The sequence below is a fragment of the Drosophila takahashii genome, chromosome 3R (genome assembly GCF_030179915.1).
Source record: "Drosophila takahashii strain IR98-3 E-12201 chromosome 3R, DtakHiC1v2, whole genome shotgun sequence".
Classification (NCBI taxonomy): Eukaryota; Metazoa; Arthropoda; class Insecta; order Diptera; family Drosophilidae; genus Drosophila; species Drosophila takahashii.
In genome coordinates, this window is record NC_091681.1 from 39,233,852 (window position 1) to 39,261,719 (window position 27,868).

General features: G+C 39.7%; 1 protein-coding gene across 2 annotated transcripts; it reads right to left on the minus strand.

The window, feature by feature from the left end:
* Nucleotides 1-1,018: 1,018 nt before the first annotated feature.
* On the minus strand, nt 1,019-26,764 carry dysf (neuronal PAS domain protein dysfusion). Of its 2 annotated transcripts, XM_017155924.3 has the most exons (11): nt 26,158-26,764; nt 24,107-24,488; nt 13,940-14,121; nt 10,620-10,690; nt 9,156-9,245; nt 6,650-6,955; nt 4,061-4,245; nt 3,878-3,984; nt 3,285-3,438; nt 1,802-3,072; nt 1,019-1,575 (listed from the first exon to the last, which is right to left on the minus strand). In XM_017155924.3, the coding sequence occupies exons 2-11, from the start codon at nt 24,448-24,450 to the stop codon at nt 1,562-1,564; spliced, it is 2,724 nt and encodes a 907-aa protein (XP_017011413.3). In that variant the 5' UTR covers nt 24,451-24,488; nt 26,158-26,764; the 3' UTR covers nt 1,019-1,561. The 2 variants fall into 2 exon arrangements, with proteins under 2 accessions (XP_017011413.3, XP_070073834.1); XM_070217733.1 differs by lacking the exons at nt 6,650-6,955; nt 9,156-9,245; nt 10,620-10,690; ... (1 more) ...; nt 24,107-24,488; nt 26,158-26,764 and adding an exon at nt 4,507-4,888.
* Between the last annotated feature and the right edge of the window lie 1,104 nt (nt 26,765-27,868).

Consider the following 27,868-nt stretch of genomic DNA (forward strand, 5'->3'; position numbering starts at 1 on the left):
GGAGTCATTCAATCGCGCCAGCTGCGGCGTCTACATCGTCAGCGTTCCGTTCCGTTTAGCTTAGGTTTTTCTCTCCTCTCTCTGGGTTTTTTGTTTGCTTTGTTTTTTTTCTTGGTTTTTGGTTATTTTGCTGGCCATTCTACTTACAATATTTGTTGGATATCACCAAAAGATCTTGGCAACAGCAGCCGTGGCAGCAGCAGCAGCCGAAAAAAGGAGCCAGCCTCCTCATCGCCGCAACTCTCGAGTGGGCCTGTGTGTGAAATCCAACTGTCTGGCGTCTGTTCTGCGTCGTCGCCGAGGTTTCAAAGGGGTTTCATAGAGGTTTCCATCGGTTTCATCGGCGGTTCGTCGTCACCATGAAGTGGTGCCCCCAGTACGAGTACTTTGAAATTGAAAATGTCTATGAATGCTAACCCAAACTTGGCGTTTTTTCGGTGTGGGGAGTGGCTTTTGGGATTTTCGGTTGGTTAGTTTCTGGGCGAAAGCGAATGATTCGAATTCTGCCTTGCTGGTTCAGAGTGCAAGGCATTAATGGAGGACCCGTGAGGAAAATCATGACATTTTTCCATCGCGCTTTTCTTCGTCATTATGGTAATCATATTATGATCACTGATTAAAAGGCGCATTACTGAGATTTTTGCCTTGTCTAAGACATGTGCTGGAATTTGGGTCAAGTTGGTTATTTCGATTGAAAACTTAATAAAGATAAAATCTCTATATTGTTAATTTGTGCACATAAGTAAAATGCAAATATTCTAACCATTTCCGACATAAATGGATTTTTTATAGACAGTAAGAAGTTATTGTCCATAAGATTTCTATAATTGCCCATTAAAGTTAAGAAAATTTTGTTGAGTTTTTTTTGCAATCACATATCATAATTTATTCAGCCGGAAATATTCTGCAGTCCATTCTCTTCCCACTCATAAAAACAACTCATGGAATTTCCTTCAAACGAAAATACTTTACAAGTTTGTTTATTCAATAAGCAAAATACGAAAGCATGGTAATAAATATGTGTATAAATAAACGTTTAATAAATAAAATAAAATAATTAACCTAAATAGTCTATGTAGAAGTATGTATATATAAAGATATTTGCGGAGTTGCGAATACGCGGTATACAGAAATACGAGTAATCGTAAAAAGAACTTTAAGCGCGCGCCATAAAAATGTCGCTAATAAAAACGCTACAACTAATAGAGCTCACTTGGCTTGGCTTGGAATATAATATGGTATTTGCTTTTGTTTCTATCGCGAAACTAATTTCCAAGCGCTACTCATTCTTATTTTTAAGTGTTTTTCTTCAAGATTGCACATACAAAATGGGAATTGGAAAACAAAAGGGACGCATATGGAAATCACTTAAATTAGCTGTTGTTTTGAGAAACGAATGTGTTATAGCGTTTTGCGTTTATTTCTCTTTTTTTTTCTTTGTTAGATAAAAATAATTTAAACGCTAAGATGACAAGTGGCAATTAATTTAAGTGTGATTATCACCTGGCAGCTCTCCGATCTGTGATCTCTGGGTATTTCCAAGCTTTTTCCAAGCTACTCACTAATTTTTGGGATCTGAAAAAATGATACAGATATAGATATGATATTAGCATTAGCATAAGCGTGGCATGTGCTTGGGGCGGAAGCCCATGGCTTATCAATAATTAAGCTGCCTTTTACTAGTTCTCGGCCTTTTTTGTTTTCGGCGGCCTTAATTACTTAGCAATCGAGTGCGAATTGGCCGCAGCTTTTTGGAAATCGTGCCAGAAGTTAAATAAAAAAACAGAGTAAATATACTAACCTCTATCCTCAACCGGTTCGCCGGCATCCCCATGGCCCGTGGCCACCGCCGCCGTGGGTATCGGTATCGAAATGGGTATCGGTGGTGGCCCTACCACCACCACCCCTTGACTCTCCCCCTCCAAAGAGTGCTCCGCCCCACGTCCATGATGAAGTGCTAAGTGATGTGGCTGATGCTGATGATTCTGCTGCTGCTGGTGGTGCTGCTGGTGCTGGTGGAGATGTGGCTGTAGAGGATTTCCCAGGAGAAGCTGCTGCTGGAGAGGATTTTGGTGACTCTGACTTTGACTCTGGCTCAAGTGCTGCGAGAGATGCTGATGATGATCCCCGGTGGGTGGCCACTGCTGATAGGTAACGGGCACCAGGGGATCCGACATCCATTCGAAACTGAAGGCAGGTCCAATGGTCTGGGTGGTGCCCAAGCCACTCTGATGCGGTGTGGCACTGGTGGGCGTGGGGGGCGTGGTCGTGATGCAGGGACTCAGCTCGTGCGAGGATCCAAAACTGTCCAGCGAAGCCTTTTGCGCCGATTCCGACCACGGGGGACTGGGATTCCACTGCTCGATGAAATCCGCCGGATCGGGTGGCAGTGACTTATTGGGTAGCCTCGGTCTCGTCGGAACTATGGTGGCATATATAACGGAGGCATCGCTACTGACCACCGACGACGAGGTGGCATAGGCGGCAGCCGGGTGAGTATGGATGGCATAGCAATCTGGTTCGGGGGTTATCGCAGCAGCCGGAGAACGTTCGGCGTGAAGATATAGGGGCTCCAATTTGCGAGCTCGCTTCTTGGGCGGCGGGGGCGTGGCCGACTTGGAGGCGGGTGGATTGGGAGTACTCGCCGGGGGATTCACCTGGCTATTCACCTGGCTGTAGTCGACGGGCTCTTGAAAGCTAAACAGCGGTTGATCCTCCTTAAGTTCGATGGCCGCCTCGGCATGATAGACTCCGCCATAGGTTCCCATATGCGGATGATGATGATAGGCCGTTGCAGGATGGTGGTGATGATGGTGGTGGTGCGGGTGGTGGGAGTGATGAGGATGGTGCGAATGGCTGCCAAAGCTACTGGCTATGCCGAGGGTGGGAGTGGCGCCTCCTCCCGGAGTGGCCGGTGGATGGGACGAATGGGGACTGTAGTAGCCACTCGAGGGGGTTCCCGGTGGCACTCGGATTCCACTGTCCAAGGGCATGCCGAACTGGATCTTCGACTGGACGGTATAGTAGTGATACAGCCAGGAGTTGGCCAGCATTATCGAGGCCTCGCGATCACTGAAAAGGGAAATTTAAAGGGGTTTTATAGAGGGAAAATATATATTGTAAATATTTATAAATCATTTTTTAGTTACTACTTTTAAAAACGAAATTTTAAAAACTAATCCAAAAAAACTTTTTGAAAATTATTTCAGATCTTAAATTATATTTTGCAAACTAACAAAAAATATTTACTATTATTGTAATGAAGTAACTTTTGATAAACTCACTTGAGTACTTGGTTGGTGCATACAATAACAGGTTGTTGAGTGGAATCGGGACTATCTCTCACTTGTAAGACCACGTGGACCCACGTGTATTCTCCACTAGATCTTTGCATTCGCACTAGCAGGATACAGCTGCGATCCTGTTCCGATTGCGTAACTATTAACGGGGATAAATTTATAAGATTAGAAAGATATTTTTTAAATATTTAAAGATATAATTCTTATTGTATAAAAGCAATCTACTGTAAATGGTTTTTTCCTTCGCGACTCAACAGGTTTCCAGTTAGATACATTTAAATATTTTTTGTCGACAACCATTGGAAAAAAACCATTTAATAGAAAGGTTTAACACGAGTGTATCAGCTTTGAATTTTGAATAATTTAAGATGTAGATATTATAAATAAATTTAATGTGCTTTTGATATTAATAGTATCAATATTTCATTTGAAAGCTTTTATGCCGTATAGGCTGGTTTGAAGTTATATTTACATATTTACTAGTTTCCGATGTAAATTTAAATATTAGATATTATCAACATTTAATATTTTTTAAAGCACTGAGCTATTAACTTAATTTTTATGAAGTAAACACTTACTTAATCTGTGCTTATTTTGCGCCTCCCTCAGATTTTCGCTGTGAATGAGATTGTACCAGGATGTGCCCTGTAGCGTGGCCTTATCATAGCCCAAATGAAACTCGCCACTGAAAGCAATAAAATAACAATAAGCATTAAGTATTTATCTCGAATTTCATCTACCAATTTATCACCGCTACTCACTTCTTGTCGATGTGGGCTATTTTCATGTCCATCGAGTGGATGGTGGTGAAGACGTTGGTGGCACCTTGCACCACACACTCCCTCGTTTCGGGCATGGCAATTGGAGTGCAGGTGGCCAAAAAGACGGGCTCGTTGCGACTGCAGAGGGGCAGGAATGACAAATAGTGGCCCTGGACGAGGACAACCTGCAAGAAAAAAAGAACAGAAGAAAAAACGCGTTTAGCTTTGTTCTGTGCATTGGCTCCCACGAAAATTGGCGCCCAACGTGGGGCACTCTGGGGGAGTACCTACTTACTATGGCCATTTTAGTACCGGCATGCCGGCGCACTCTCTCATAGACATTTTACTCTGATTCCATAATTTAAAAAAGGCAATCACAGAAATGTTTGTATGCCAACTCCTCCACAGAGGAGGAAAAAATCAGAAAAAAAACAGAAAAAACCCACCAGGCAGTCTCAGGCTCGTCGAATCGGAGCCATTGTCTCCCAATTAAAACGTGCCTGCATTTATTTCGTCGTCTTTTCGAACTGCAATTGCAATTTCGAGGCTTATGGGCCTCCGTCGTCGCAGCTTCTTCTGCTTAAATGCAAATGCAGCCAGCCCAACGATCCTGATACCAAAAACCCACCCGATCCCCCACAAAAAAAACCCGTCGGTTGGGGTTTGTTTTTTTCAGTTTTTTCTCAGTTTTTTCTCAGTTTTTGGTAAATGAGACGACCTTAGACTGGGGACCAGGCGCCACTGCCGGCGCTGTCGCCGCCGTCTCTTCTCTTTTTCCCTGGCTTTTGTTTTTATTTTTTCGAATTTTTCATTTTGGGCTTTTGTCTATGGGGTACGGTTGTCGTCTGGCCCACTGGTTACTAGCTCTGAACTATGTCTGACCTCATTCATAATTATTTATTGGTCCATTTTTATTGCATATTAACGAGTGCCGGCCTGGGAGTGAATGTGCTTGCATTTAGCTTGGCTCTGGCCAAAAGGCTTGACTTTGCGGGGTTATCGCCGGTTCAGTTCATGTGGGTCTTGAGCGTCGAGTGTGCTTGGGATTAGATTAGGCACTTATGTTCTGAGCAAGGCTGGGAATGGATTGGACATTCCAAAACTCTAACATTCTGTTATTACATTTTAAGAGGGGTTTCTAATTGATATTGCCTTATAGCTTTTGATACATTTAATTTTATTGTGCCATATTAGTTTCGGTTAGTTTTTATGGGGCTTCTCAGGGTAAGAAAATAATGGCTATGATGGAACAGCTTTGTCTTATTATTTAGGGGACTAAATAAATTGGTAAATTCTTTATTTTAAAAAATAATGTACAATAATTTTTTCACTTCCTTATTTTGCATTGCCTACCCCGAGTTAAAGTCTTACACCTTTATCCATAAAAATCTCTCAGCTCTGCACTTCCTGCACCTCATTAAACTGCCAACACTCAACTTAATTAAAAACGTTTTCAGCCAACTGTCAACGCCTGGGCTTATCTCCATAATTTTGCTCACTGCACATCTGCGCAAAAAAGCGAGTGCAAACAGAGAAAAAAAATGGACGCGTCTCGGATCGCTGGAGATATGAATAAAAGTGAAGCGACCGCCCACCACATCACATGGTGCACAGTAGCACAGAGCCAACGGAGGCAACATAGCCAACATATTCAACATCCATGACCAAAACGGGTAAAAGCTGCTGCCACAGCCAACGCTTCGCTCAACACGTTGACAGATTTGGTCTTGTCTTGTTCAACCTGCGGCTGAGCCGAGCTGAATTGAGTTGAGATGGCTGGGAAGACAACTTCATATGGCCGCCTCGTTTTATTCACATCATCATCATCTCGCCCGAGAGGCGGCCAATCAGAGCAGGTAAAGAGCGAAAAAAAAACCAGGTGGGTTGGGGCACCATCACAGCCATCACCCACCCGTTTCCCATCAACTGTCATCGTTTGTCAGCTTATAGAAAACCCGGCTCGTTGGCAAGATGTATGACCAGTTGGCCGCCGCCGGCTCAAACGCATGAGTTTCCGAAGAGTTCTACTCCAAACTCGCAACTCCAACTCCATTTCCCTGCCCTCATGCATAATTCATGCCGGAGCAAGATGTCGATGTTGAGCGGCGGACGATCGGGGAATCGGAGGAGCCTGCAGTGTGGTAAAGTGTTACACGCAACACGCTTCCCAGGTGATTCATTCATCAATTCCTGTCAGAGACTTACACGCGCTTACTCATCCACGCAAACGTGCACGCAGAAAAAAATTAGGCAACATCAACTAGATTTTAATTAAAAATGTATCATTGAATCGATATAGAGTGTTTAAAAGAAGGCAAAAGTTGAAGTACTTTTAATAAATGCCTATTTATTGTTTGCCATATAAAAATTGCATTAATGATGGCTTATAATTCCCAACTCGTTTTTCAGATTTAAAAAAATATAAGTTCTTAGATCAAATGGGTTAGATTTATATGTTAGGTAATCAAATATTATGTTATGTTATCAAATAAACAAGGATAGCTGTTTAGCTGAGTAAGAATGTTTCTAAAAAATTAAATAGGAAATCCTAAAATTTTCCGTTTTTCTTCTCAGTGCTTTGACACTCACCTTTTGATCGCCGAAACGCATTTGCCGTCGCGCATTGCGGCTAACATTCATGCGACAGAGGAACATGCGATGCTCGCCCTCGAGACTGGAGGCGCCACCAGCACCACCACCGCCGGCACTTCCATTGCTGGACGTTGAGTCGCCGGCACCACCAGCACCACCGGCACCACCACCGCTGTTCGCCTGACTCGAGATCGAGCCACCCGGCTGCGGCGGCACGTTCCTATTCAGTTCGGCCTGGATGGTTGCGTGATCCTGTTTGTCAATGATATCGTAAACGGAGTCACCGTGTATCAGCAGATCCTCCTGTAACGAGAACGGCATTGGGGACATGGTTAACACGGGTTTACACTGGTCAGCAAATAGTTGGGCATTACCATATTAATGCGAGTGGTGTTTAGCGAAAGATTTAAAGGTGACAAACTCGATAGATTTTTAAATCACACAGAATAATAATTTTGTATATCCCAGGGATGCTTTACAATACTATGTAGCTTTAAAATATTATAGTAACTATACCTTTTAAATATTTAAAGTAAATGTTTGTAATTATTTTTATAATATTTAAAAGTTATAAAAAACAGTGGCAAATAAAATAAATTACTTTTGAAATAAACTATTCACAAAAAGCATTTTCAAATTAAAGATTTACATACAACAAATTTATTTAAAATATTTTACGACGCTTAAACAAATTGAAGAAAATTGTAAAATCAATTTTGATAAATATCTATTTCTTTTAAATATATTATAAGCATTGAGATCCTTTTCTTTCCTCTCAAATTAAATTTCAATTAGTCAGTCTATTGTTGTAACTTGTTAATGATGTGTCAACGGATTTCGCTGGCTCATCGCCTTCGATGTTGCTTTGATGTTTGTGGCCAATTGCCTGCTGGCCGTTTATGTCATGAGCTTTTATTATTGTTGACAATTATGGCCACAGCGAAGGAGAGAGCGATCGAATCGGATCGGAACGAAGCGAAACTAAACGAACCGATCGACCAATTTATAATGGCAAGCCAAGATGTGGTTGTAATTTATTTATGGCCACTGTCGCTACATGACACATGACAATGGCAACTTGTTATGGGAATATGCAAAAATCGAATTCGAATTATGATGCCCGAACAACAGCAGAAACATCGGCAATAGTAAAGGCAGCAGCAGCACAGCAACCACAATGTTGCCAAGATCAATTGACATTTTTGGCAGTTTGTTAATTAACTTGGCTGCTGCTGTTTTGTAGCTCTTTTTTCCGTTTTTCCGTTTCTACCGCCGCTAACTAACTCCGAGCCTTGCCACACAAATTAAAAGGTTGGGCAAGCCACTTTTGGGCCTGTCCATGAGCACACACCATACCAATTGCGCTTTTTATAGTGCCCGTAATTATGCCAACACATGGCATACGAGTGAATTTATGAACTTCACTGACCATTTAGTTCGGTTTCGGTGGGTTGGTGGGCTTGTGGGTGTCTCCCTGGGTTCTCCACTCCCTGGAACTCCTCTTAGCTCCTCGGAACTCCTGATAAGGCGCTCGGCACAAAGGCCAAAAGGCTGTCAAATGTCATGGTTGCCAATTGGCTTACTTCGTTTTTTTCCTTCTATATATTTCCTCTTAACTTTTTTGGCTTCTCCTGTCTTGCCGCTGGCTTGTTCTTGTCTACATTTTTGAGTTGTAGAGGGGGTAACATTTAGTTGATATGAAAGGTTGTCTGGCTAAGAAAAAAAACAAGTGGAGCGTTTCCTATTGATATGAAGCTGATCAGGTTTTTTATTTGGGATCACAGGCCAGTCTGTGATTTATGGCATAATTTTTAGTGGGGCGCAGACATTACACATACGCCCCGTTTGACTTCGAAGAGCCGACAATCACCTGGTCGCCCAATCTCAGGTACCTTTGTCAATGTCGGCTCTGTTATTTCTGTTTCTGTATGTAGAATAGAGATATGTCACATGTTCTCGGGTTGGCTAGATTTATTTAGACCGTCAGTTCAAAATGCAAAGTGAAAGGCCAAGTACATATGCAACTCTATCTATATATACGAATAAGTATGTATAACCTTGCTATTTAAGCGGCATAAACGTGCAATAAACAAAGCTTGAAACACGGAGCTGTGTGGTTTTTAAGGAACCAAAACCAAGCGACTTATATAAGCTCAATGAATCGGGTCTCTTTGGGTCTTTAGACAGTTGCTAACTTGTCAACGGGAGCAGCAACAACATCAGCAACTAGTACAGCACACAAAAAGTGCAACAAATATGTTTGCTGTTGCTGTTGCTGCTGCAACGCTGATGTTGCTGCTGTGCTTATGTTGCTGCTGCTGTTGGGAGACTATGACATGCTCTGACGACGACGACAGGCATCGTCGTTTGCCTGTTGTCGCTTGTCAGAGATTTGTATCAACGGTTGTAGCTATTTTGCGACCCCCGAAACACAAAACCAGCCCAAAAACAATCCGCAACTTTCGCAAAAGTCTTTAAAAAAAAAAAACAAAAAATCTCTTACCATGGAATGGCCCAAGTACTCGGCCGCATTATCCGATATATAGAGCAATTTGCCATTTTGTGTGAGCATCATCAAGAAGCCGGAGAGTGCCTGTAAAACAAATACGAATGTGAGTACAGGGTGATTGTTTGTGCTTTAAAAATGTTCCTAAAATAATAAAGTATTTAAGGAATATTAGTTTTTAATCCTAGAAAGAATTTTGTTTGGATGAGCATAATTCTCAAATCTTTAAGAGTTCTATTGATTTGCTTATGGATTATGATTATTAATAATAATATTTAATGTTAAACTCTTTTTTCGGTTTAATTGTTTAAATGTTCTTATACTTTTAAAAAAATTTATATAATTATCCATAGCAATTTTTAGGGATAATCAATATTCTATGATGATTTTACATCTTTTTCTGAATACCAATATTCTTAAATGATAGAAAGTCTTTACCGTCTTATTTTCTTCCATTTTCAATTACCCATTTTAAAATGCAATTATTTTTACGTCTCCTTAATTTAAACGCCTTATCAGGCATAAAAGCTACTACATTTTCAACACCCTCTATTTGAAAAAGCATAAATTGAATCTTGTGTTGGAAATGCAAATTCATTTTCGCGTCTGAGCACTAATAAATTGTTAGCCCAAAAGCCTGGGTACAAAACCCACGTTGACAACCGGCAGAAAAAAAGCTTCCGAAGAGAACCGAACTGAAAAGGGGGAGTATGGGTTTGGGTATATGAGTAGTACTCGTACTGTGGTTATAGTATTTAATTCAGTCACGAGTGTGCACAGGTATGTAGATCAATCTCGCCCGGATTGGAGCAGTCAGTGCCAGGCAGCTTGACTGACTACTGTCTTCTGTTTTTTGTAGTTTTTTTGTTTTTTTTTTGTTTGGTGGTTGCTGCTCCTGTAAATCTGTTGGCTTTTCCCGGGCATTTATTGTTTGGCCCGCTGGCTTTTGCTTTTGGCTGATTTCCTCTTCTCGCTTTTGGCGCAGCAAGTGGCGGCGAGCAAAACGATTTCTGACTTATGATATGGCCAGCTTTTGTGCCATTAATAGAGTTGTTTTCCCGGGAACTTTCGGTTGAGTTGTCACCGCGATGGCTTAAATTGAGTTGTTTCTCTCGGTTCCCTGGGAAGCCTAATCGAAATGTCATCGGAAATGGAAAATTGCCCAGGTTATATGGTAAATGAACGCAGATCGGCCAATCGGACCCCTAATTACCCACTGATTGAATATGAATTGTTGGGGAATATTTCCAAGGAAATGAGAAAGCAAATTAAGATTATTTCGGTGTTCAAGATAGGGCTTTTTCTACCATTAGGAAGTTAATTAAATAACCTACAATTAGAGAAATATATTTTGGTAATTTTTAAAACATGTAAAAAAATATTTTCTTATTTTATGTCTATTTTAAAATATATCTTAATTCGAAAAGGATCTTAAATGTAAAGTTTTTCCATATTTCTTACCTTTGAGAAGCCAATATTTGGTGTTGCTGTCTGGTGATGGAGATGATGTATCGCATTGTGACGCTTGAAAACTGCAATGAGAGGAGGAAAGAAAACGGATTCTTAAAAAAAATACTGCCAATTAAGTTAATTGACCTTTTGTGTATCTTGCGCAGGCGCGCCCTGCCGATCAAGACATCCGTATAAAAAATAGTTGGGGGATAATATCCACTAAGTGGATATGAGTATTTTCCCATGGCGGTAATTTGTATGCAAAAGCCTGGCTAATTAAAAAACTATCTGTTAATAATAGACTCGGATCCCTCTTGCTCACTTTGTGACGGCGATTGTTAGGTGCACTTGTGATTGTTAATTCATTGATTATATTCTACATACAATGAGGCAACGATGTTTGCTTGCCGCCTAACAAAAACAAGTGAATCACAAAAAGAAAATGTGTCATTGTCACTAAGAGCCAGCAACAACAACAACAGCAACTGCAATAGCAACAGCAGCAGCAGCAACATCAACGATAGTGGCAACAGCAACATCAGGCTGCGATCGCTGAGTGCAATTGCTGTTTTGCAGCTGCATTGCAGGCAGCATCAAGATCAATTATTTTTAAAACACTACGAGATACTCCCGCACCTGGCAAACAAAACAAAAAACCGAAGAGAAACAGCCACAAAATCAGCATCAGGCCACAATCACCACGGCAACAGCAACAGCAACTGCAGCAGCAGCAGCAACTGCAACAGCAGCAACCGCAACTGGTAATTTCATTGAACTTGAACGGAAAGGCCATGAATGCAGTCAGATTTTTCGCTGGGCCTTTAATATTACCCACTATCCGGGCAAAATACTCAGAAATCCGTTTTGCCAAGAAGTCTGTCGTCAGCGGTGCCTGATTCAGCCAAAATAAAAATAAAAGGGGAGTGGCAGCAACAGCTCAATGCTTTTCCACTTGGCTACAATGTAATATACAAGGGCAAGGGAATGTTGCTGACTTTATTATTTATCTCACTGAATGTAACTCAAAATAAGTAGTAACAAAGATAAAATGTCTAAAAGGTACCACGAATATTTAAAGAATTTTTGATAAATATTTAAGTGGCATATTAATTACCAATAAAATGTAAAATATTAACACTAATGACATTTTATCCATTTAAAATAGGAACAATTTTCTTTTTAGGATAAGCTTTACTAAATTGAGTTTCTGTATTCTTTACTAAACTATAGTAATTTAAAATGTAAAAGCGGACCAACCTGCATAAATCAAACACCTTGAACCACAACCGAAAACTATTTTTAATCTGTGACCACTTCACAGCTTTTTGCCTTTTCTTGTGAGATTCGCTAGCAAACACGACAATACTAAATGCTAGCCAATTATACGCTCTTCGATCTGATCTGATCCAACAGCCAAGCCGCCGGGCTCAAGATCTTGCATATAAAGTAAAAAAAAAACGGAAAGAATCTCATTGTATTGAAAACTCAATTTCGTTTTATAAATATGTATTTCATTAATCGCGACTATCTCGCCCGGCCAGCCACACCCACCCACAGACATATATCTATAAAAAAAACTCAGACGAAGAGCAAACGAATCCATTGAACTTGGATGGGAGATACAAAACGGAAAAAAAAAAACGATACAAAGCGATTTCGATGGCGTGCCAATATTAACACAATTTGTGATTATAAATGCTTTTAAACGGTGCAATGACAATGAACAACAAAAACAGCAACTACACACCCAAATAGCCCAAAAGATACGAAACGAGTAGGCACCCATGAAACGCCGACTATTTCTCACACTTACGATGGGTTGGGAATTTCTGCGGAGGAGAGAGATGAGATGGATGGAGAAAAGAGCAGTACTTAAGTTTAATTTTTTGCAATTTGTAGAACACATAAATCGCACATTTTGATTTATCGCAATATTTATAGCAATGCCAGGCAGACGCTCGTTGTTACCATTGCAATTGTGAAATTGCCTGGCCAACAGAGAAGACTTGCAGTTTGCAGTTGGAGGAGTTGGTGGTTTTTGAGATAGTATGGTATGGTATGGTATAGGTATAGTACGGATGCCGCGGATCTGCAACAGTTTCACATGGGTTTCCTCCAGTTTTTCGTTTCTGTCTGCAAGCTGAGCACTGAGCACCTAGAGATGCGAGCCGAGAGTTAAGAGTTCCCCAGTCTGGTGTGTTATCTATGGGCCTATGTACCGCACAACGCTAATTTGAAAAACAATTTTCGTAATTATCCACAAAAAAAAACAAAAAATCAGAAAAAATAGCAGCGCAAATAGGTAAGTAAAGAGCGAACGATCTTGTTCGGTTGCGCGTTGACCTGCGCGCATGCGCATTAAAGGAGGATGGGACCTCTGGGGACCGATCCGAATGGACTCGAGGATCTCTGAATCTGAGGTATTCATTCGAGGGGGCCCCCAGCAATTTTGGCCCGCCTGGCTGCTCTGGGTGCGTGCCTAGACGCTGCGGCAATTACTTGGCCAAAAACAATTTCAGCCGGGCTTTCGGCTTTTGGGGGCATGATAGAGGGACACTCGACATATGAATGATGTTGGTTTAAACCAAAGCGAAGCCATGCGCCTAGCGGTTTTTCATTCCGGCTTAAACGAAAGTCGGCGGTGCACTAAACGAAAAAAGGGGTTTATATTAAACAGATATTATAATAGGGATTTAAAAACCCATAAAACAGGAAACAGTCCGTTGGTTAATATTCTTAAGAATTCTGTACGATTTTAACTAACTTTCAATATTTTTAAATGGTATTTATTCTTTTGTTTTTCCACAATAAAGCGCTTTGAAAATTTGTATACGGTTTAATTGACCTATATTTAAATATTACAAACTTCGTATAAGGGTAAACGAATTTTTGCTGAATTTACATTATCAAAAATGGTTAAAGTAACATCTACATAATTTTATTTGTGCAAATTAAAATCATATGAAAAAGTTTAAGCAATGTGTTAATGTGCTAACCAATTGCTTACTACTCGAGTAATAATTTTGTAAACATTCTACATTTTTCTTAAATAAATAAAGACAAATCCCTAATATTTTGTACACCTTCTGAACTTTTTGGCAACTGCATTTTTGAAGTGCAACGGCGGTGGGTCCTGCACTCTGCAGTCTCAATCTTCGCGGCTGCACAGAGTCACAATCACAATCACAGAGCCGCAATCTCCATCTGCTCATGACTCATGCATATTCAATCAGCGTGCAGCCAATTATCAGCATGCATATATGTATTTTGGCTTTTGGTACTGGAATTGTGGCTTGGCTCTTTTCCTTTAGACCCCGGGAGAGACTTACCTTGTTGAAAGTAGTTGGCTTTCCGCACATAGACACAGACCAGAGCCATCAGTTGGAGCTGCGAGAGGCGCTGGCGCGTCGATTGTGGCAAAGGCAGGAGATCCCTCAGATTGGCTATCTCCGCATTTATGAGATCGCGTCGCATCTTCGAGGCGCCCTTCGTCGATTTGTTGGCATCGAATCTGCAATGGGATATGGTTAAACAATTAGAATATATGGGCTCTTGTTCACAGCTACGGCTTAATAACTGCAGAGTGGACAGGCTGAATGCAACATATCCATGGGGCATGTGTTTTCACAGCCGAACACTCGAGTGTGTTTCCTACGCTCTCGGGCTTATTAACCCATTGCGAGGTGGAATTCCAACATTATTTGCTTTTAATGGGCTTAATACCAAGGTACAGCCAACTTCTACGGACACCCGTCATTTAGCTAATTAAACATACCATTTTTATTTGACGTTACTTGATAAAGAAGCTCGAAAAACTTGGCTATTAAGAATATACTGATTCGTTTCATCCTACTAAAAATTTTTCGTTATTTCCTTTTAATAATTTTAAAAGACTTAAAGCAAATACCAATAAACAAAAATATTAATAATATTTACTTAATTTTATAAATGTATAAAAACCTTAAGAAATAACTATACACTTTAATTTAAAGGCAGAACCAAACTTTAGTAAAAGAGCATTGTAATTAAATTTAAAATTTGGTAGATTTCCTTGATTTTAAATATCAGAAATATTTTCATGTTCTAAATAAATTTGTGTTAAATTAATTTAAATGTTTGATTTTCAAAAGCAATAAAATGTATCTTCTATATTTTTAAATTAAATTAAATAAAATGTGTTCCAAAAAATATATAAAATAAAAGATAAAAAAAAGATACAGATAAAGTGGTTCCTTATTTTTTATAGTTTTTATACTATCATCAAATCTCTGCTAATTCTCTTGAATTTCGATTCGAATAAAATCAGTGATTATTCAGTTAAGATCAATTTATTTACCCTCTGATCGGCTGACCACAATGGGTTAAGGATGGCTCGCACATACCGCCGCTCGATGCCCGATGCATAAATAACTCATCGCGCATTTAAAAATCATGCAAGCAGCGGTATGTGGCTGTGGTTCAGTTGGTGGGTTCAGATGCAGTGGTTCTGCAGTTTCTCGGTGGTTTTCAAGCGGTGGTTGATGTGGGGCACACTTGCCACATGCCTTGTGCGGAAAAATTGTGCAAGTAGGTTGGTCAGCAACGATTGTTGTTGCTGCTTTTGGGCACAAGCGGCACAAGCGTTTAGCAGAAACTGTCCGTGTGTACTTTTGTGAGCATATTATTTACAAGGTTGAAATCATAAATCATAAATTTGTCTTTTTATGCAGTCGGCGTCGGCGGCGCATGCGGCGTATGAGTATTATTTTTTTTAGTTATTTATGCTGACGTTTTGCTCGGCCATTGTTGTTGTTGTTGTTGGCGATTATTTTGCAAGCCTTTTTTATGTATGATAAATATTGGTAATATTGTTGTAATAACAGCAAGTGCCCGCGCCTTTTTGGCTTTCCTCGTTCGACTGTCTGCCATTTTGCCGCTGTTATTGCCTCTAAATGGCCATGTTAACATTTAAAACAATCTCACTGCGTCCGTGTGACTGTGAGTTGCATGCAACAACCGCTTCAGAGGCATGCAATAATAAAGAAAAAAATAATAAAAATAAAACTAAAAAAGAAACTGAATCTGAATCTGAGACCAAATCGAACGCTTCGTTCGCCTTCTGGCTTTGAAATATATTCATGCATAAGGCCTATTCACTCACTGACCACTCGGTACTTGGATCTTGGATCTTGGAAACGGGCCCGTAATAGAACAGTTTTAGCCCGGTCCCAGCAGAATCGAAAATTGAGTGGTCGAGTGGGGCTCACACTCACTTGCGAGCCGGCGCGCATTTAAGTCAAGGTGATTTGTACAATTAAAATGAATATTGATTTAAATGCTGCGATTGCGAGTCTCTCACTCTTGTGGTCAGGCCGACATATATGTTTGCTTTTCAGCTTTTCAGCAGGGCGTTCGTTTTGTGTGGGCTGGCTGTGGTGAAAGGTTCACAAAAGAATACATCTAAAAATTTATGAAAATTCAATAGACTCCTTTTTTGTGGGTATATTTAAATTAAAAAAAAAGTTCTCTACTCTAAAAAAATAAAAAATTTAACTGATTAAAATTGCCATTTAATTTAGCACTTAAATACAAAATTTTATTTCATTTCTAATAAGAACTAATAAGAAACTATAAATCCTTAGATAATATATATATTATTTAAGTTCGATTGTGCATTATAAATGGAATTCCCCGACTCAGCTTTTGCTTTTGGTTGACCCCCACTCGATTAGTATCTTGTAAGATCCAACTTTGGTCATTTCAACCCCAGCCAAAACATAACAATCCATAACGATCCTCCCACACATACTCAGCTGGGAACGCGTTCCTCTCCCAATTAGCTACTTAAAAATGTCAAAGGCTTCTGCGATCTGCTATCTGGCTGGCTATTTGTGGCATAATTAATAAGTTTCTCAAATATTTATCATAAACAAGATGCCAGCGGTGCAGGCGATAATATGATAATGCCATCAGCCTTTCGTAATGCATGGCCGAAAGAATAAGGAAAATAAAAATCCAAAAACGTGTTAATGGGCAGGCAGAGATATATCAGATATATAAAGCTGTAGCGGGTGGATGGAAGTGGAGATGGAGGTTGGAGGTTGGAGGATGGAGGAAGACTGGCTGGCTGTAATCTACATCAAAATTTATCTGAGTGAGCGAGACTTGTCAACATTTCTTAATATATCTATCGCTACCTTGAAATCTGCACTAAGTAGCACCAACTTGTTGGCCGTTCGCCGTTGTGGCAACTACTGTACAAGTTGTTGTTGCTAATTAAAAGCATAAACACGATTCTTAGCGAGGCGTTGTGGGATCATCCACAGCCAGTGGCCACTGTGTGGAGCCACATGTTTAATCTGCGACTGGGGATCCTCTGGCGCAGTGGAAAAGATCTTAATCAAGTCTGGTCCAGCCTGAATTCTGGTCCTCGGCCCTCTGACTAGATAAAAAAGAAGAACAAAAAAACAGTGAACTGACGATGGAAAACTTAACGTGCTCCACAGAAATTAGGCACAAATCTTGTTTGGCTCAGATTCTTCCGATTCTCCCAGATTTCAGGTTCCAATTCCAATTGCGATTTCAGTGATCTCAATGCCAATCGCTGTCCCTCACTAATTAGCACATAAACCGCCGGGGTAACATAATGCCAAACTATTAACTTAAATGGATTTTAAATGCGCATCTATGGGGCTGAGAGGCTCAGATCCTTCGTTTTCCGACTGACTTTTTATGGAGGGCCCGGGCCCTCAGAGCGCCATCGTAAAAATGTGGGCAGCGAATAAATCACAAGACCACTGAACTCCTCAACCCACCCCAAAACTGAACTCCACCCGCTAGGGCTACACAGAGAGAAATTTCATCTATGATTAATAGGTAAAAATTAAATTTAAAGGTTGGAAGATTAAAAGGTTAAATAAGAAAATTCTTATTAATACAATATTATTTATATTTTTTTTTAGACACAATAGTTTTTAGACACAATAGTTTTTTTAGTTTTTTTTAATTATCCTTTTCAAAATGCCATGTAATATTTTTAAGTAACATTTTATAACCTCTCCAAAGTACCATTTAAAACTCCTAAGGGACATAAAAATGCTTGTTAGGAACAAAAAAAATTAAAATAAATAAGCCTAAAGTGAACTGGGTTAAAGATCATTTTAAGTGATATTAAAGTTCATGTAAACAGATAACAAAGAAATAAAAAGGCTCTTAAAGAGCGCCATTTAAAAGCATCGCATCTATTTTTTATGATTTATTTAATTTTTTCGCCGTGCAGGTATCAATCCAAAGCCGAGTTTTAATATGCATCAGGGGCGTCAGTCGGGTTTCGGAGAATCCCGATTCCGATGCCGATCCTCAGTCCACTCGAGTGAGTCCCAGAGTTCCAGTCAGTCAGTCAATACCAATTGCAGGCCAAGAGAAACACGAAATTTGCGCAAATTTTTATTGCACTTTTTCCTGAAGCGTCTTGTCTTCTCGTCTCGTCTCGATTCTCCACCCTTCACTCTTCTCTCTGCAGACTTGACTTGTGCGAATTGTCTGGTCGCAGACTAGATAACTCCCTCTGAAAACCCCACAGATCCCTGATCTTTCTCCATTTCTAGCGCTCTCTGTGTGTGTGTAATTTGGGCGAGTTTATTTGCCATATTCCCACGATATAGTTCGGCCAGGCTATTGGGCTTGCGGGCAGCTCTAATGATTTCTGGCCCGCTCCGCTCCGCCCCGCCCTTTCGACTTTCGGACTGCGGCCATTGGGGCAGGAAAAAAATAGTGCAAAACGGCGTATAATGAATGCCAGACCTCTCAAACTGATGGGCAGTAACCCTAAACCCAAACTGAACCCACACCGTGTTTTTGGTTTCTCCGAGTTCCGAGTTCCAGGCTCCGAGTTTCAAAAGCAAATTAATTGCCCAGGCGCCGCCGCACAATGCTTTCCATTTTTCCTTCTTTTTTTCGAGGTTTCCAGGTTTCGAGGATTTCTTGGAATTTTTTATTCTGCCGCCCAAACACTTGTTTTTTGTCTGCCGAGAAGAACTGAAACTTCGCGGGTGCCTCTCATTGTGTTCTGCGTAAGTCGGTGGCAGTAATCGATACCTTTTCGCCAAACGCACACCTACAGATTAGCATCGGGGCGACGTTTAGCACAGAAAAAAGAGCTGGACAAAAAATAAAAAACAGCTGAAAAAAAAACAATCTAATAACCATGGGGAGCTCAGCGGCCTTTAGCCAAATTATATGCCAGACCATAGGTAAAAGTCGCCCCGGGTGAGCTTTGAGTGTTATACGCTCTGCAGCCAGTTTTTATGTTTATAATATGGCCAAAAGATTACGACCCAAATAGGCTATTTTAAAGATAAAACTTTTGAAAAGCGAGACCACATTTTTTATTCGATTTTAATGGGTAATTTTATGAAATGTTAGTTTACCATAATGTAAGCTGCTGCTCAAAGGTATTTTAAATTAATAAATTAATGTTAGCTGCTTATCTTAAAACTTATCAATATTATCACAATGTAAAAATAATAACATTTTAAAATTTGCCGAATAAAATTTAAACTACAAATATCTTTTTCAATAATCCTAATTCCAATTAAATTTAAATCTTCCCTTTTCCAATGATCCTCCTTTTAGTTGCAATCCTTAAAATCAGAAAAAATTCCTTTTAAAAAAACTATTTTATATTTAATCCAGAAATATCTTCCCCTTTTCAACTATTTTTTTCATAATAGCAAAATAGCAAAACCAGAATTATCTTCACTTTCGCTGAAAAATCATAATCTGTATCCTATATCCTTCGCCCCATCCTTCAATTATCTCAATCAATTAGTTAACTTATGAGTTTGTGTGTCCGTAAATCGCAGCCATATAATTTACTGCTCTCAAAAGCTCATAAAGAAGTCTGGCGGGCAGCTACTGTGTTTATTTTGACGCATATATTTCAAAAATGCGAGCCACACCACCGAGGACCACTAAACCACACCGATACCCATGCCGAAAATAAACCACAGACCGCAGCTGAGATTTCATTGCCTGAAAAGAAATGAAATCAAGCTGATGCTCCGATGCTACCGTCTGCCGTCTTCGATGCTCTTGTATGTTTGATTGGAATCTTAGCCACAATTTAATGATGGACTGCCAAAAGCACACTTCGATGATTGGCATTGGCTCTTGGACATCGTCATTTGCGGGGAGCGAGATCCTCCGCCGAGTTGGGAGTTGTTGGAGTCGGAGTTCCGAATCTCCTCCGACGCCGCCGCATAATTTTTCATATTTTTATGATTTGTTGCTACCGGGTACCAAACCCGTTTCTTTTTGCCGATTTTCTTCTTTAGGTTTTTTTTTCTTTTTTTTTTGAGCCTAACCATGGAGAGCGGCTACCGTTGCTGCATTTGCTTTCGATTATCTTAATTTGCGTGCGAAACTGAGTTTTTTCTTCCTCCGCCCGTAAGCCAAGCCCCAAATTGTGTGTGTACGGAAATTTTCCCATGACTTGGTTCTTTGGTCTCTCTGTATACTTTTGTGCCCGGCGGTGGCTTGGCCAGAAATTACCCCAACTATGGTATATGGTATATAGTATGGTGTGGTATTCCATGGCTCATCGGCTTGAGACTGGGACTCCAGTCGGGATTGATGGTTTGGCTGCTGCCGTTGCACTTTACCGTCAGGCAATTAGCACAGGGATGCCGCAACTAAATAATTTGGTAAGCCCCAGGGCAGCTTCATCGATCTGGAAAATAAAAACCCGCGGCGGAGGTGGCGCACTTATTTGCTCAGCTTTGCGTAGTCGAACGGTCTCGGTTTCGGCAGATTCAGATAGTGCCTGGTCATAGCATATATATCGTATAGGGGGGCATTCCGAAATCGATTTCGACGCGAGTCACCAAATATTGATCTTAAGAATTAGATGGAAACGGAAGTCAGCCACAGCGAGAAAACCAATTCGGGGAAAATCAGTCAATGCTTGGAAATGGAAAATTTGTGTATCTATTAAAAAAGAAATACCTAAAGTCTTAATTATAAGTCTAAAAATGGAAATGCTGTATTTAATAAAATATTAAGATTTTAGGAGAAACCTTTTTATAACAATAGATGATAAGGATGTTAGGGACATAAAATGTATAAAAAAAATACAGGTAAAATACAGGAATAATTTCTGGTGTTAAATAACTTTAGTATAACGATTAAAAAGGAATAAAAAACAAGAGAGAACGCTATAGTCGGGTTGGTGTCCCGACTATCTAATACCCGTCACTCCGCTAAAGGGAGTGCGAACGCTGTGTCGGGTTGGTGTCCCGACTAATAATCGTAACTCAGCTAAAGGGAGTGCGAGGGAGATAGATATATGTTGACAATTTATAAATCGTATAACTTTTTAATGAATGGTCCGATTTGAAAAATGTCTTCTACATTTCGATAGGTATAAGTATACACAACAAAATTGCATTTATACTTCTCGGAAATCTTTAAAGATGTGGGCGCAGGACCCATTTTAAAATCGTTAGTGGGCGATTGTGGGCGTTAGAGGGGGCGTGGCGCTCGGCTAAAATAAACTTGCGCTGCGTAGGAAGCCAAAGAATATGTGTGGGAAATCTCAACCTTCTAGCTTTTGTAGTTTCTGAGATCTCAGCGTTCATACAGACAGACAGACGGACAGACAGACGGACAGACGGACAGACGGACAGACGGACAGACGGACAGACGGACATGGCTAGATCGACTCGGCTAGTGACCCTGATCAAGAATATATATACTTTATGGGGTCGGAAACGCTTCCTTCTAGCTGTTACATACTTTTGCACGAATCTAGTATACCCTTTTACTCTACGAGTAACGGGTATAACTACTTTATTATAATTTTTACAAAAAACAAGGGTTTAAGAATTAAGTTTGTGTGAAGTACCTTTGAGTTTAAATAAGCCGATCTTTAAGTAACTTAACTTAAATAAATCTTAAATTTTTCCTCGTTTCTGAAAGAATCTTTCCCAGTGCATTGGGCATACTGAGATCTAGTGCAGCATTTACTGCAACCGATAGCCGAGTAAATAGCCTGGTCCGCTCGGCTGATCGCTTTTCTCGTGAAATGTGTTAATGAAATTAGCAGCATAAAATTGCTAGCGAAGCTGGCAGCCCCGTGCAGTGGCAGTGGCAGTGTGTTACAGATAGCCGAACGAAATTGTATCTTAGCCGAGTGTCCGCGGCATGCTAATTACCAAAATTAACACCAACGGCGCAGGCCCGAAAGCAAATACAAACTCAAACTCAAACAGAATCCGTACGCAACGGTTTCGGTTAGTTTCACTCAGGAAGCATCGTACCATACAAAAAAAAAACAAAATGCACTTTACAAATCTGTATCTTTTGGCTTTGACTCTGAAAGCTGACTTTTCCTTCCTTCGCCTTTTTCTACTTGTATCTTCTTTTTTTTGTAGTGGCTCCAGGTTTGTTGACTCTGCTGGCTGGGATGTGTTAAAAACAACAAACGCCGGGTTTTCTTCGGCTTTAATTAGTGTCATTTATTATTTAGAGCATATTGATATAGTTTTCGTTGTTTAACGGTTGTTTGTTTCAGTGCGCGAGGCGTGTTGTTGGCACTTCTCGTTCGAGCATGGAAAATATTTATAGAAATCCGCCCGATTTTACTATATGCTTATATAGCCCACTAATATTACAAACTATTTGTATCTGTGAGTGTGGAGAAGCGCGTGCTTTGGCGCGCGAACAATGAACTTTTTTTGGAGTGGAGTGGAGAGAAATAAAAAAAAGGTTTGAAGCTTAATTTTCGATAGTTCGATGGCTGGGAATTCCAACAATTCCACATGCTAATTGATAGTTTCATGGGTCCCGTAAAATTCAGATGAATGAACTAAATTAAGTTAGTAAGTTCTTATTTACGGAAATTATTTAGGGGAGACAAAAATCATTTTTTTTTAATATATGAATGAAATTAATTTCTGAATTTTGATCACATTTTAGTTTCTTACTTATTTTGATAATTTAATAAAACGCTTACAAATAATTATCTTAATTTTCCTAACCGAGCTGCTACTACAAAATGCTCTAATTTTAGTGCCGGCATCCGGAAGATACTAGAAAACGACACCCACCCAAAAAATAAAACGAAAAAAGCTCAAGATCAGGGCAACACCTACCCGAGGATCTCCCACACAAAGGCGGGTTATTTCGCCAGTCCAAAAAAAAGAAAAAAATACAAGGAAAATCTCAACAGACAAAGAACGAGCCATCAACAACATCACACGTGAGTTTTACACATTTCAGAAGCAACGGCAGCCAGGAGATGTGGCTAACTTTACTGGCATCTCCCCGACTTTGTCGTCGATTCCCGAGGTTTCTTTTTTCTGATTTTTTTTCTGCTGTGGAGACGCCTTTTTTGGTACCCCATCGAAGTCGTCGTCTTCGTGGACGTCCGATTGCCAACGTGGTAATGTCAATCGCATCGCACTGTGCGGGTTTAACTTATGGCAAAACATTTGAAGCACTAATTAATTGGAGCTAAATAAAATGGCACAGCATCTCCGGCGCGGCGCGGCGCAGTTCGGATCGGTTCAGTTTAGCTGGGAGTGAATTTTGCGCGTTTTTCTGGCTCCTCGCGAAAATAAAAATTGGCGCTGGGGGTACGGGTACACTGGGATGGGATATTGGGTACTGGATATTGGGTACGCAGACCGACCGGAGAGATTACGAGAGCCAGATAACTGCGAACTACAAGTTGCCAATACAAGAGGCCATTAAAACCGGCAGCAGGAGCAGCAGCATCGGTACACGGAGAGAAAATCAGATTAGAAATCTCTATTCTAGCCTATAAAAGTTGACCAAATAACTCTCTTCTAATATCAAGACCTCAAATTCAAATATACTCATTTTTTATAATATAAAATTTTGGTTAAACTTTCTTAGTAGTCTTAATATTACTTTCACAAGTAACTCAAGTTGATAAATAGGGAATTTTTATAAAGTTTAAATAAGTTTACTTTTGGGTCCCTAGATTCGATTTAAACTATCAAGAATTTCTTAGTTAACCCTCTTTTAAATGATGAATTACATTTATACTAACCCTTAAATACTTATAATTTTATAAAATCCTCCTTGTTTGTAGCTTGAAAATTACAAAATCAGATGATTTTAATTAGCAATCTATTTTGTTCAATAAAAACACATCTAATCCCTTAAATATTTAAAACCAAACCCTATTTTTTTTGAGGTGCATACTCCGTGGAAGAACTAGCCAAAAAAACAAAAGCAGTGAAAATCCAGGAGGCACTGAGGGAAAACGACGACGAAGAAATTGAAAGGAGTCTGGGGATCTTGGGAGCTCAGGGCCGAAAGGAGTTTCGCTGCTGCCAAATGCGAACTTGGCCCCGTATTTCAAATTCGAATTGACAAATATCAAAGCGTGCGAAACAAATTGAAATTAAAAGTTTGCATGTTTGTGCGGTTTGTGATGCGTGGCTGTGTGAAAAGGGAGATAAGCCAGAATGTTGGCGCTAAGAACTTACCTTGTAAACATGCCGGCTGTCTGTTGCTGTTGTTGTTGCTGCTGTTGCTGTTGCTGCTGGGTTGCATGTTGCTGTGTCGTCTGTTGCTGCTGCTGCTGCTGCATGTGTTGCTGTTGCGACAGAGTTGCCGGCGTTTCATGCTGAAAGTTATGATGCGTATGCATTTGATGCTGCAAATGATGTTGCTGCTGTAGGTGTTGCTGCTGCTGTTGCTGTTGCAGTTGCAGGACATGTTGCAAGTGCTGCTGCTGCTGGTGGGGATGTTGCTGCTGCTGCTGGAGGGCGTGGGTGGGCGGGGTCGCTGCCGTCACCTTGTCTAGGCCACGTTTATTATCCGCATACATTTCGTCGATCGCACGTTTGCAAATATTTGTTACCAATTCTAAAAAGCAAGAAATGACAGCGCTCGGATTGTCACGGTTATTTGGGCAAAAATCTTTGGCCAATCACAATGGGAAATATAACGATAATATCAATCAATATGTAGATCTTAATGAAAGTCTGCAGACTCTAGCGTTTTCGAATTGCTAATGAAATGAAACAACAATTGCTGATTAGGTTTGTTTTTTCCATAAGCCGAATATAGTCCATGATATTGTTTGAATTGTCTGCGGCACAAAAAGAGCCATATTTTGAGGGAACTGATTTGTATTGTTATATTGCCTATTTGAACAATTGCCACGCTGTATGTTCGGTGTGTATTCCCAATGCCCTCCGATGAGTTGGCGCTTTTGATGGATTTTTTATTTGGCCACTTCGATTGCATAAGGAGTTGAAAATAATGATTTATAGCATTTATGGCAACGGCGTTTCGGTTCCTCCGAATGGCGGATAAGTAACTAGGGGTTAATGAAATGTCTTACAACACAAATACTAAACACTCGTTGGGTTAAGATCTGTGTTGATCGTATTTGAAACTCGTTAAGTCTTAAATAATGATCAATCAATTTAAGATTTGGCTTTCCGAGAAGCGGCTGAGGCTTATAAATGTTTTCGAGAAAAGGGAAATCTGAATAGCTTTGGATAAACAAATTTGTGTCAATCTAAATTCACAGTAAAAACAGTAATTACCTATTTTTATTAGTGTTACGTTCGATTTTTAATGTCTGTAACAACTCAAATAAAATTAACTTTCATTAAAAATATTCTCGTAATATTGTAATAAGTAAAATATAACGAAGTAATATTCAAAGTAACAAATGAACTCAAATACATAATTAATAACCAAAACAGCAATTCGCATATATTCAATCAATTTGAATTTAATTATTTTCCCTGATATTTATATAAATATGCCGTGTTTCTACATTTTTAAAGTCAGGGATATGAGTAAAGATGACGTTTAATTTAATGTCCGATGTTTAAAAAAATATACTTATTTCATAACTCATATTCAATGCAGTGACCTACATATTATTCATCCATTTTTCCTGGCCAGTTCTCCCCTGTGTAAGAAAAGAACCAACCCACTATCACTTTCCTTAAAGCCCCAAAACAAATACGGCACATTTCCAGGCCACTTGGGATGGCGCCAAGAAAAATCTCAAAAAAATCTTCTGGGTTCTACTTGGCCCCCGCGGCCGAAAAGTGCAACAATTGAAATTAGTTTTGTTAAGTGAATTTCAAATTTCCATCTCGAGTATCCAAAGTATTCACTACCGTCTGCTTTGGCTTTTTGGGTCTTTGCTGCAACTCATTGTCAAGTGAACTTATCACCGAGGAGGGAAACAAGCAAGGCAAAGACGACGACGGAGATACAAAAAATTTGTTCGAGTTGACGTTTCGAGTGTCATCGAGTCGATGCTTGAATTTGTTTGGAGTTGTTTGAATAGGGACCACCAAAAGTCATTGAATGAAATGAAGAACTCCACAGATATATCTCTGTGTATTTATTTGATATTTGATTATTTTTTGGGGTTACGGCTTTTGGTTTTGCTCGCTTTTTAAGTATTTTGTTATTTGATTTCTATCAAAAGTTAATAATGAAATTGGTAAATTACGATTTTGGGTGCGGGTGTGGGGAATTTGAGCAGACCTTGATCTCAACTTACCTCTCTGCTCGAAAGATTCAATTTGCGATATCCATTTGGTTATAGAGCTAGCTCCAATTTGGCATAAATGATTATTTCATAATACACTTTTGATCAGCCACAATGTTTGACACTTGAATACAATAACTTGTATTTATTATATTTATCTAGGTATTTACTTAAATTATTAGCTCCAATGTGATGGGGTTTCTATTGCACAATATATATTTGCTTTGATTATTATTGGCCATTACAAAGGTATTCATAGAATCATTGCATATTCAACACTTTGATTAAATCAAGATTTATGGGTTTCTTTTCGAGAAAAACTCAGCTTAGAATTTGCAAATCAAATGGGCCGAGTGACGCACAACATGTGTAGATGAATCGCGTTAAATAATAACTTATAGGACCGAAAAGACGAACGAGAGACCGATTTGCGATCACAAGATTAATAAAATACCGACGGCTTTGCGGCTCAGCTGAACCTCTGGGGTCTCTGGGGCTCGAGCAAGGCAAAGCAAATCCGTTCCGTTTCCGATGATCGTATAAATCCACAAAATCACACTAAAGAACCTCGGATCGAGGGCCACACAACCGTGTTGAATGCGCGCGTGCACCTTTCTGTGCGGATCACCGGAGCGACACAGAAGCGGCAAACTTGATTTCGAAACAGGTAAGGTGGCTTTCGTTCAGTTTCAGTCTGTCTGCCGATCTGGCCAACATCCAAAGCCGGGCTCTGCATGTCCCTGTTGTTAAAGTGCCGCTGTGTTGGTGCCGAGCGGAGTGCTCACCCAATGAGGTTGCTGATCAGACACTGACAGAAAAAAAGTATGGAGAAGCTATTCGTTTATGATATTTTATGTGAAGATTTGTTGATATTTCGGGTGTGAAGTTATGAATTTATAAAACACATTTAGCTTTACCTATATTTTTTATACTTTTCTTTATATTAATTTTTGGAAAATGTTTGTCTATTAAACATATCACGTATAATTAAAGTCTTAAGTGATTTGCGTTATCAAAACCAAACAATAATATTTTAAGATGGTTTCGGTTAGTAAGATAAATATTCAATTTAAAGAGTTCTTAGGAAATTTGAATTCGACAACATTTTTTCACTTTTTGTAAATTAATGAAACAGAACATTACATTTTGTAAGTTTCTTTAAGTATTTTATGGCTCTCAAACGATCATTTAAATTTAATTGGATTTATGAAAAATAATTTATATCCAATAAAAATCAGTGGGGTTTAAAGACTTAATAATTGTTTCTCGTTTTTCATTATAAAGGGTTTTTTATTGGTTCCAGATCCCCTTATTTTGGTTCAGTGTACCTGGCTTAATCATGCTTCGCTACCCACAAGCAAGTCAACTCACACTATTACCAATTTGGCCAATTGACCAATACAAGCAGCGAAGCGATCATTTTGTAGACGCCTCTTTGCACACCGACAACAACAGGTAAACACACTCGCACACACACAGCTGCCCACTCTTGCCGGTTTTGGTTGCCCTCAGCTGTAAATCTATTCAAATTAGCCATAAATCAATTAAGGCCGATAAATACTATAATAAAACAATCCAAACTTGAGCCGCATGGGGGAAATACAGATATAATCTGTGAATATTTTACATAATTTCTAGTTAACTGAGAGCTTAGTCAGCTTCGGCTCTTCGTGGTAGGCCAACTTTAAGATGTGCTGGCAACTCTGCTCATTTATTTGGCTAA

What these genes read in the sequence shown, in the direction of transcription:
- dysf (XM_017155924.3), bottom strand. Translation starts at nt 24,450, where the DNA reads ATGTATGCGGATAATAAACGTGGCCTAGACAAGGTGACGGCAGCGACC. An exon ending in AGTACTTGGGCCATTCCATG is followed by an intron (nt 6,956 to 9,155) that starts GTAAGAGATTTT and finishes TTCTCGTTACAG; the next exon opens with GAGGATCTGCTGATACACGG. An exon ending in ATAGCCCACATCGACAAGAA is followed by an intron (nt 3,985 to 4,060) that starts GTGAGTAGCGGT and finishes TATTGCTTTCAG; the next exon opens with TGGCGAGTTTCATTTGGGCT.